This window comes from Mustela nivalis (genome assembly GCF_964662115.1).
Source record: "Mustela nivalis genome assembly, chromosome: 3".
NCBI lineage: Eukaryota > Metazoa > Chordata > Mammalia > Carnivora > Mustelidae > Mustela > Mustela nivalis.
In genome coordinates this window covers 83,328,507-83,339,696 of record NC_139022.1, presented here as the reverse complement: position 1 = coordinate 83,339,696, position 11,190 = coordinate 83,328,507, and the positions used below count along the sequence as shown (strand labels likewise).

At 39.7% G+C, this 11,190-nt stretch overlaps 1 protein-coding gene across 1 annotated transcript; it reads left to right on the top strand.

The window, feature by feature from the left end:
* The first annotated feature begins 2,450 nt into the window (after window positions 1–2,450).
* Window positions 2,451–2,991, top strand: LOC309860894 (histone H2B subacrosomal variant-like). The gene has a single exon (XM_082723320.1). The coding sequence runs from the start codon at window positions 2,534–2,536 to the stop codon at window positions 2,900–2,902; it is 369 nt and encodes a 122-aa protein (XP_082579446.1). The 5' UTR covers window positions 2,451–2,533; the 3' UTR covers window positions 2,903–2,991.
* Window positions 2,992–11,190: the final 8,199 nt, after the last annotated feature.

Here is an 11,190-nt window from a genome sequence, read left to right as displayed (position 1 = left end):
GGGCATGTTTTAGCTTTGAGTTACTATCACCTTGCCACAGCTATTGTGGATTAATCCCTGAGAGTCTTGGTTATGACTTTGAGTCATTACTAGACTCTCAACCATAAATGAAAGAATAAGCAGTTGTAACCCCAGTAGTATTCGTACTTGTTCATGGAAGACGTACAAGCCATGCCCCAGATAGACAGTGTGAACAAGCACAAAACAAGAGCCTGGAAAAATTCAGAAAGTGGTCGTTAATTTTAGATTCCAGCTGTACTTGATCAGCTCAGAAACCACAGACCCCAGAACTCTGGTACATTGGTCATCACTCCTTTGGCTCTCCTGTGTCTCCTGCTAAGGATGTCAGGTTTTGTTCTAATGCAATGACCTTGAGGGGGAGGTCAGAGGAGAAAGGGACAGTTGGAGGGCTTCACAGTGCTCATTCCCAGGGCAGGTAGATGCAAAATAATCAGATTTGCTTCACTGTCCAAATTGATAATCCAACAGGCATCTCCTGAAGGTCATTATGCTAAACAGTGTCTGTCCCTTGTTCCAGACTGTCTAGAGGAGGAGGAAGAGAGAAGGAAAAGAAAAACCAGCATATCGGTGGTGAGCTAATACATATTTTAGAATCATTCATTAAATTTTAAAAGGGCGTTGGGGTTAACCCTCAAGTAGTCAGAAATTTTACAGAATCAGTGTTGCTGATTTTCTGAATTTCTGGTCATCAGTATTTTAGCATGCAGCTTGCTGTTTTGTCTTGAAAGCCTTTTTCTTTTAGCTTCTGTGATGTATTGCCTCCTCCTTTCTCCCCACACAGGCATAGAACCGATTGAGAATCACAGGGTTTAGAAAGACAAGCATCAAAATGTCAGTTTTATTACTGATGAACTTTTGGAGGATTGTTCTTACGTGTGGGGCAACAATGGGCTTTCTTTTTAGCACCTCTGCATGAAGCAAAACAACCTACTGAGTCAAGGTCAGCTCAAGAAAATGATCCAGCCCCAGGGAACAGAACTGCCCACCATCACATCCCAACAAGAGTCCTGAAGGGGCTGAGATAGGCTTACCCACTTTCCCCCTACCTCACTGATTCCAAGGACGGTTGTCCCAGGGAGGAGGAAGTGAGGAGCAGAAAGAGACCAGGAGGACTATCCTAGTAAAAGCTCTTCAGCATGGGTGTGTGAAGAATAGGGAGTGGACGTTCTCCACCTGATAGCTTCTCCTAAATGATCACAAATAGAGCTATGCTGTAATTAAGCTAACTAAGCAATTATATTTAGAGAAATCTTGAAAGCAAAATTAGGGAGAGCTGACTAAGGATCCGTCACCGCCAAGCATGCATGGAAGCAACAGCCTCCAACTCAGCATGACACACGGCATGAGGTGTGTTGCTAGTAATAAATAAAGAACGGACATTCACAAATGATGCCTGAGGTCTTTAGCAATTAGAACCTGTTAGAAGTTGTCCCTGTAATGACGTTCTTCCTACTCACCTTAGTTCAGCTCTGCTTTCTTGAGTGGCAGAACAAGGGGAGGACTTACACAAAGCATTCCAGTCTCACTTATCTGTAAAGCTGCTCACAGGGAAGGATTTTTCATGGTAGCATTAATAGCTGCGGCAATGGTGAACTATTGAAATGCCTGGGAGTTGCGATTTTTATAGTTGCTTCTGCTTATTTTTTATTTTATCCAAGGATGAACTTGCTGAAGAAGGGAATGCAGATTTTTATTTTCCTCTTAGCAGGAATATCAATTTAACAAACGAGTGAGAGTGACCCTACCCTCCTGGTTAATAATGACAGAAGAACTTCAGTATCAGGTAAAAAGCCAACCATGTAATGAAAGATGTGAAATTTTCAAGAATGGTCTTAATATCATGACACAAATTTAAGGCACAAAGTTCACATAAAATAAAGAGTAAAATTGGGCAGTTTTCATTTTAGTCTCCTTTTGTACACAGGTGCTCATAGGAGTTGGGGGTTCAGATTCATTTTAAGTGGGATTTATTTTTAAATGAATTTTTAAAAGCAGATTAGCTATACATATTTACTTTTATTATAAAACAATCACTTCAAGATATTTAATGGCTTATTGTTCATTTGCTTATAAAATGACCTTATGAAAACTTTTATAAACAGAGAGATTCCCCCATGAAAGTCTTAGGGTACTTTTCCCTTCGTGTTAATGCTACCAGCTCCCCAGTTTGATGAGATTTGTCCAATTCTGAAAATATTGTATGTTATGCTTCCAACCTGCCAAGAAATAAAGTAGGAGAAATGAACACTTTCTTCTGCCCTGAAGCCAAGCTCAATCCTTCTACAACACTCTATCCTCTTAGAAAAGCTTTAGGTTGGCCAAGAACAAGATTTTTTCCCTTAACAACAAATCATTGCTGTTGCTAGGTGATTGTGACATAGGAAGAGTAACCTCCAATCAAACAGAAGCCCCAAAAGCTGATTGTCGCATGCCAATATAAATATGAGCGCTCCCCTCCCCCCACCTTTAGGCCCTTCTCCTCTCCACTCTGCCAAGGAGAACAACATCTACCATGGCCAGATCCAACACCAAAAAGAACAAGTGCTCCAGAGGACATCGAAGCCCAATCTCCAAAAAGAGATCACATTCCAGCACTGATTTTGGCCATAGAAATTATTCACTCTACGTTAACAGGGTCCTAAAAGAAGTGGTTCCCCAGAGGAGCATATCATCTCGCACCTTGGACATCATGAACACCCTGATCAATGACATCTTTGAGCGCATTTCTATGGAAGCCTGCAGCCTGATGTGTTTCAGAAATCGCTGTACCCTCACCCCTGAAGATATCCAGAAGGCAGTGTACCTGCTCTTGCCTGGGAAACTAGCTAAGTATGCAGTGGCTTTTGGAAATGAAGCTGTCCAAAGATATGTCCGCTCCTAAACTCCACGTACCAGCGTAATTAAATCTTGGGGAAAGTAAATCAAGCTTACTACCCAAACGATCACTTCACACTGGAATTCCCTCTTCTTTTTTATAACATAGCGGTGTTTCCTGGTATTTTCCCCTCCCCCTCTTATTTCTAGAGAAGAATTACTCTCTTGCTATTTTACCTTTTAATGCTCTGGCTAGTTGGGTTTTCCTGACCCCTGCTCCCTGCCAGTGTCCCACCTAGAACTCTTGTTTTTCCTTTAAGCATGTAAATCTCATTATATAAATTCAAGGTTTATTTTATTGGTAAGATATCATTAACTGCATACAGGATGCTTGAAGCTAGCTATTCTGACCCCCAAGTCACACTGACTTTGAATTTAGGAAGACAAACATTTAATCAGGAGTATAACAGCACGGATAAATTTTTATCAAGAAAGTACTTTCTAGAGCAAACTCTGTTCAACCAATTTAGTTCCTTAACGAGTCTCTATACAGCATGTTAATGATTTCCTTTGTTCTACTTATTTCCTGATTTTCAACAAGTTCAGTCCATAGCCATGTAAATTTTATCTTTATATATCATTGATCTTCACAGTTAGGTTTGGTTCACTGGGATTTACTGTTCTACATTTGTAACATAATAGGACCAACACCCAGGAACCTACTACTCTCAATTTATAAACTTTTTTTTTTTTAAACAAATGTTACTTTTTTATTTTTGGTAAAACACTGGAGGTGTTTCCCAGTCCCATTTCCCTATCCACTACCCTAAGTTTCGTTTCTTTCCCAATCCCTTGCTTCTCTATGTATGTATTGTTTGTGAGTGTCTCTACATAGTAAGTTGAATTTTGCTTATTTAATAACACGGTGGAATACTATCTGTGTTTTTCTGTGCCTGCCTTTTTCTCTTACTGTTTCTAAGATCTATACCCATTGATATATATAGCTCTAGTTCATTCTTTTCACTCATGGGCTGTATCATATTCCTAGTATGGATATACCTGTTTGTTTTTCCACCTCTCTTGATGGACGTGTTGCTTTCAGTTTTTTCTATTACTACAATGCTGCTATAATGATGAGTTCCAACAACAGCTAAGACAAATAGAGCATTTACTGTAAGCCCAGCATTTTACATAAATTAACTTATTGAATCCCTACGGCCTTGTGATAATTTAATAATTCTCCCCTCCTACAGATGAGGAAAATGAGGCACAGAGAAATAAGCAACTTGTCTGTTCTCACACACCTGTGTCAGTGGCGGAGCTGAGATCTGACCAGGTTAACAGCATCCACTGTGGGCATGTATTGTCTCTTGTGAGCATTGTTGGATATGTATCCTCTGGTACAAATGCACAAGCATTTCTCTAGGTAAAAGACCTAACTGTGGAATTGCTGGGTCATTACTCGACTTAGTAGATATTACTGGGCTAAAGTGTATGTGCCAACTGACATTTAAAGTCAATGAGCGCACTTTGGATTCTTTTGGTTACAAGGGACATACAACTTATATTTCTTCAAGAAAAGGGAATTTCTTGAATGTAAATACTAGGATGGGAACTGAAACTATTCTAGGTGTCTCACTCTTAGGACCCACTCTGTTTCTCCTGGGTTGCTCCCTTCTAAATGCTTCCTTCTCAGAGTTGCCGATGAGTCCATTAGATTCCACTTCCAGGAATACCACAGTAAGATTTTACCGCAATAAAAAATAAAAAATTTTAAGTGGGTATTTTATATATAGGCATTGATATAGTCAGACTTGAAACTACCTTATTTAAGTTGGGCCCAGACAGAGGTTGCCCTCCATGCTAAAGATCAACTGACCATGATTATATAGTTACCCACCACGCTGCCGTGGGTTGGCCCAAAAAGGACCTCGAAGGTCTACTAGGGTTCAATGAATTACAGCCATTGGGTCAAATTTGAAAACAGCTCTTTTTTGAATGGTCCCACAAGCCAATAGGTTTTTAAATTTTTATAGGGGTATTTTAAAAGAAAAAAACAAGAATATTCAACAAGCCTAATGTGACCCACAAAGCCTTAAATATTTATTGTCTGGCTCTTTACAGAATAAGTTTCCACCTGTGGTCTGTCCAGTGCTGCTTCTTTTGCAGAGTTTGTGACGAAGCAAGTTTTCTAAAGCTTTTCTTGGGACACACATGTTCTGTATAAAAAGCTTACAAAGGTGAAAAGTTCATAGTTGGCTTTTCGAATCATGGCAGAATGGGTAGTACCTACAAATGTACTCAACAATTGGGGCACCAGACTAACCATTCACAAAAACAGTCTTAATATAAATTGAGGTGTTACAGATGGATTAAGGAAACTAGAAGTTTCTTTATATGTTATTCTCTCTACTTCGGTTTTTGAAATGTTTCAATAGAATTTCAAAAGAGGATCAAGATTCTTGGTAAAAACTCTCTGGCATCGGTTTTGAGTCTGATTATATAAATGTGTGCATGTAAAACTACCCGCATTTTCAAAAAGTTTTAACCATTTCTTTATTGTGGTCAAATCTATATGATGTAAAACTTGCCATTTTAGCTACTTTTAAGTACATGGTCACAGTAAGTCCGTTTACATTATCAGGTGGCCAGCACCACCAGGCATCTCTAGTACATCTTCATCTTCCCAAACTGAAACTTTATAAACATTAAACAATAACTCCACATACACCCCTTCCCCTGTCCCTTGCAAGTACCATTCTGCTATCTCTCTCCAAGAATTTAATTACTCTAGAAACTTAGTCTAAGTGGAATTCAACAGTATCTCTCCTTTTGTGACTGGCTTCTTTCACTTAGCACAGTATCTTCAAGGTTGTAACACAAGTCAGGATTGCCTTTCTTTTACGGCTGAATAATATTCCAATGTATGTGTTTATCACATTTTGTTTATCTAGTCATCCTTTGGTAATCACTTGGGTTGCATCTGCCTTTTAGCTTCTGAAAATAATGCCACTATGAACATAGGTGTACACATGTCTCTTCGAGTCCCTGCTTTCAGTTCTTTCAGGTATATCCCCAGAGTTTCAGGTATATAACTCAGATGTGGAATTGCTAGATCATGTGGTAATTCTATTTTTAACTTTTTTGAGAAGCTACCATACCATTTTCCTATAATGACTGCTTCATTTTATAGTCTCACCAGCAACACACAAGAGCTCCAACATTCCACAACCTCACCAACACTTGTTATTTTCTGTTTACTGTTTTATATATGTATTGTGTATTATAGTCATCCTAATGGTTATAAAATGTTTTTGATTTTCATTTCCTTAATGATGAGTGATGTTGAACATATCTTCATGTGCTTACTGGTCATTTGTACTTCTACTTTTTTTTTTTTTAAGGTTTTATTTATTAGAGAGCACATGCACATACAGTGGGGAGAGGGGCAGAGGGAGAAGGAGAAGCAGGATCCCCACTTAGCAGGGGCCCAGCATAGGGCTCCATCCCAGGACCCTGAGATCATGACCTGAGCCAAAGGCAGAGGCTTAACCACCTGAGCCACCCAGGTGTCCTGTACTTTTTCTTTATATAAATGTCTTTTGCCCATATTTAAATCAACTTTTGTTGTTGTTGAGTTGAAGGAGTTCTTTCTATATTCTGGATATTAATCCTTTCCTAGATATAGGATTTGTAAATATTTTTCTCCCATTCCATGGGTTGTCTCTTCACTCTGTTGATAGTATCCTTTGATATACAGAAGTTTTATGAAATCTTTGTCTTTTTCATTTTTCATTTTGTGTTATATGCCACTTAATATTTTTATTGCTCCTTCATGAGAAATTATTTGCAACATTTACATATATATAGATTTTTAATTTTGGAGTCAATTCATAAATTCAACATAGCTTCTAAAATTTGAAAATAGTCTCACACTAGCTAACACATTAAGAAAGGGTCAAAAATATTTCAGTGCATAATTTTGACATTAATAGGACCATTTCACCCTTTTTTTAGTCTTGGACCTAGTTACCTGAGACATTTAAATGACAGGAAGACATAAAGTAGTACACACTGTTAGTAGTCCCCCAGTATCCTCCTTCTCAGAAATAAGACCCCAATTTTTATTTGAGCTCATGGCTCCTAGGACAAAGGCTTCATTTCTAACTCTTCCTTTGACTAGTTGTGTCCATGAGACCAAGTGCAGATGAATGGGAAGGTATTTACAACTTCTGAAAAGTTTCCTTAAATACCAGCAGAGTTCTCTTTTCCCTTTTCTTCTTCTGCTAATTGGACTGAGGCTGTGAAAGTTGGAGCTGGTGTAGCCACCTTCAACTAGGAGTTAAAACCTGTATATTGAGGATGATAGAGCAGCAAAGTAAAAGAGCTTGGGCCTGTGATGACTGAGCTGCCGTGCAGCCCAGGACTGCCTGTGTTTACATGAGAGAGAAATAAATTTCTAACTTGTTTCAGCCCATATTATTTTGGGTTTCTATCATTCATAGTCAAATCTAATTCTAACGTAGACATCCAGAAGATTACTGATGGCTAAACGATGTGGTTTGTCTCAAAATGATTCTACACTTATTAAATAAAAACGTAATAATCTATAAATGGAGGATGATGAATGTCTCATGTATTTACTAGAAGACATTTTTGTGAAATGAAATCTCATGCTATTTAGCAACCCTTTCTCAGAGATGGATAACGCAGATGGCCAGAGCTTACTAGTTTGCTAGTCTCTCGGACTCCTGATGGATTTTGAAATACTACTTAAAATACAAAAATAGTAAGAGATTGAAAGAAAACAGAAAAGAGAATTTCCAACTAGGCCAGCATACCAACATACCAGTTCTATGGTAATTTGAAGCTAGTGATCTACACAGTATCATAAAAGATGGCTTACACAACCAGGAAAGAATAGTACCGGTTTTATAATACAAATCATCCAAACAATAAAATTCTAGCAAACCTAAATTATCTTTTTAGGTTATTCTTAGATGTCCTTATCATTAGATAAGATATCTAAACTTATTTCTGAGTTTGTCTCAGAAACCTTGTCTTGGAACTGAATAATGTAATCTCATATAAACGTATGCTGTCACTATAATTATAATTATAAAGTCTTGCCGGGCACACTGCTAGCTTGTTCCTGTATGAACTAAATATGTTGGAAATTACTGCAAATAGAAAAGTACCATTAAGTATAATACCTTGCATATGGCACTTAGAGTTCACTTATATGTTCGCAGAAACGCCTTCTTCACAATAGATGCTGAGAAAACAGAGACAAGGTCCAAGCCTTTAAAAGCTTGGAATTGTATGGAACAACAAACTGAAACTAAAATAAATTATTGGGAGCAGCTGACAGCATTAAGTCTAGGCTCTGAGCTAGGCATTATTTTAAGTATTCCATATATGCCTCTTCAATACATAAAGCCCAAGATAACCACATGAGGCACCATTAACATTTTATAGTTAGGAAAACTGAGGCATTAAATGGGCTAAGAAACTTGTCAGAGGTCACAGAGCTAGTAATAAAACCCATTTACTCTGGCTCTAGAACCTGTAACTTAAAGCACAATGCCTGCTACATCTCACGTGGAGAAAGACAGGTAGAAGACCCACGCGGCACATGGGAAGGGCATCTAACCCAGAATAGAAAGGGGTCTTACAGGAGACGACACCTGCCCTAGGTCTTGAAGTATGAGTAGGAAATGCACATAAGGCAGAGGGATAATGTTTGCAAAAGCATAGGGCATTAAACAGTATAAATTTAAGATAATTGCAACTTGAACGGCTGCCAACAAGCACAGGAGGAGGAGGGATGGTGGAAACCAGGTCAGAGAGGCAGGCAGCCATCTGTGGGGTGTCTTATAACTTGAATTTGATTCCAGAACCTGTGGGGAGGCCCATGAAGAGACTTGAGGCAGGAGAGGGGTTATCCCAGCAGCAGAGATGAGGGTGAATTAAAACAGGGGATGACAAGTTTGTATATTGATTTGAGCAATCCATGAAATACATGAAGAATCAGTGGTGATGGAAATAAGAAGGAACAGGTGGAAGTGGAAGGTACCTAGGAAGCAGAATTCCCAGAAGACAGGTGGGATTCCCAGGGCCCCGGCCCAGGATATGTGACAAAACCAAGACACGAAGCTCGTTTAATTTAGCACTTACACATAAAATGTCTAGACAATATGCAAGCGCCTGCTGTAAATGGTGCCCTGTGTGGAACATCACAAGGATGCTCAAAGTGCAGAGGATCTAGTAAAAGTCAAAACAACCTGGGGATGGATGGTTAGCCCTTGTTTAAAGCTGAGCTAGAAGAAGACAGCTTAAATTTTTAATACTTGGGGTCAGTTTTTATCACTGCCTTGTGCTATGCTGCACATCAAGTGTTGACAGATTTGCTTAGCTCTGACAGCTGATTTTGGGGAAGACATTTGGCAGGATAGGGAGAACCCAGCAGACTATGTAAATCACGGGCGGAAGTAGGTGGAAGGTTAGTTATATTCAAGACGCAGAGCGCTGAGAAAGAAAACTGCTGCATGTCCTTGTGTGTTCTTGGGGGCGAGTTACTCTGAAGCAAAGAGAACCTGTTTTCATGAAAGACTCCGTGCTGGTCAGAGGGACAAGCTGTGCAGCTACAGGGTCCTGGCAATTCAGTGGAACGCGAGAGGCAGACCTGGGACCACAATCCCCAAGTGGAGGCTGCAGAGAGGGCCTCCGAGAAGCTGGTGGGGAGGACGGAGAACAAAGCAGGGTCCTGTGAAGTTTACTCCCATCGGGCTGGCTTGTGGGCTTGTGTGAAGCTGGGCCTCCTGGGGAGAATCACAGACATTTCCATGGGGAACTTTGCCAGAAGGGTGAGTCCTGGAAACATGGAGTTACTAGGTTTTAACTGGAGAGAACGTAAGGTTTTACCCTACATTTATAAGGCTTTCCAATGAACAGCTCTTTTATTTATTTATTTATTTATTTATTTATTTATTTATTTTTGGTCTTCATGTTGTGGTTTCTGCAGAGAAAGCAGAAAAATCATTTGACATCAAATTAATCTTTACAGGGGGTGCCTTTGCAAGGGCTGTGGTTCAGTAGGTTAAGCACCTGCCTTTGGCTCAGGTCAGGATCTCAGGGTCCTGGGATCTAGCCCCACAGTTGGCTCCCTGCTCTGCCGGAAGGCTGCTTCTCCCTCTCCCTTTGTCCCTCCCCCTGCTTGTGCTCCTGCTCTCTCTCTCTGTCAAAATGAATACATAAAATCTTAAAAAAACTAATCTTTGCAGAGTTGCGTGCTGATCCCCAATCAAGTCAGCATTTTAGAATATTATGATTAAAGCGAGTCTGACATATTTTCATTTGGGCTACTCCACAGTTAAAAGGCTTTCAGGAAAAATAAACAGTACTACTTAATGTGGCAGTCAGTCTCCAGAATGGCTCCTTACTTGTTCTCTTCTGGTGTGCATGCTCTGAGTCGTCCCCTCCCACAGTATATTAGGGTTGGTCTGAGTCACCAGTAGAATACAGTACAAGTGACAGTGTGAGACTTTCAAGGCTCTCCCATAAAAAAAAAATTTTTTTAAAAAGGAAAAGAAAAAAACAGTGCTACTTCCATGTTTTCTCTTGGATTACTCACTCTGTGGAAACCAGCCACACAGTCATGATGATATGAAAGCAGCCCCATGGAAAGAGGCAAGTGGTGAGGAACTCAGGTCTCCTGCCAACAGCCAGCATTGACTTGCCAGCCGTCTGCGCGAGCCGCCTTGGACGTGAATCTTCCAGCTCCAGTCAAGCCTTCTGAGGACAGCAACCGTGGCCAACATCTTAACTGAAAACTTCCAAGAGACTCTGAGGCAGAACCACTCAACCAAGTTGCTCCTGACTTCCTGAACCTCAAAAATATTATGAAATAAAAATCAGCAGTATTGTTTCAAGTTTGGGATAATTTGTTAAGTGGCAATATTTAACACATACACTTAATTTAGAGCCACAAGAACAAAACAACTCACTAACGTAATGCCCCCAAAACAAAGAGATTGCCCCATAGCAGGTTTTGTCGTCTACCTTTAGTCAACTCAAGCAAATTTCTGGCACTTTTCAAATTCACTCACATTTTTGTCCTCGCTTAAGGACAATAATGTTCAGAAATATTAAAACCTAAGACATGAACACCCATTATAGTACCATGTAGGTAGCTAGCTGGGCTGCAGAGTCTGATAAATTAATTTCAAAAAAGCAGGCAAAAAATTAGTCTAGACAGTATCTATGGGTAAACAACATCATTACATTCAATTATCTGACTGGAGAGGGAAGGCAAAAATAAAACTCTGACAGTAATTTGATTTTAGGAAAAGAGAA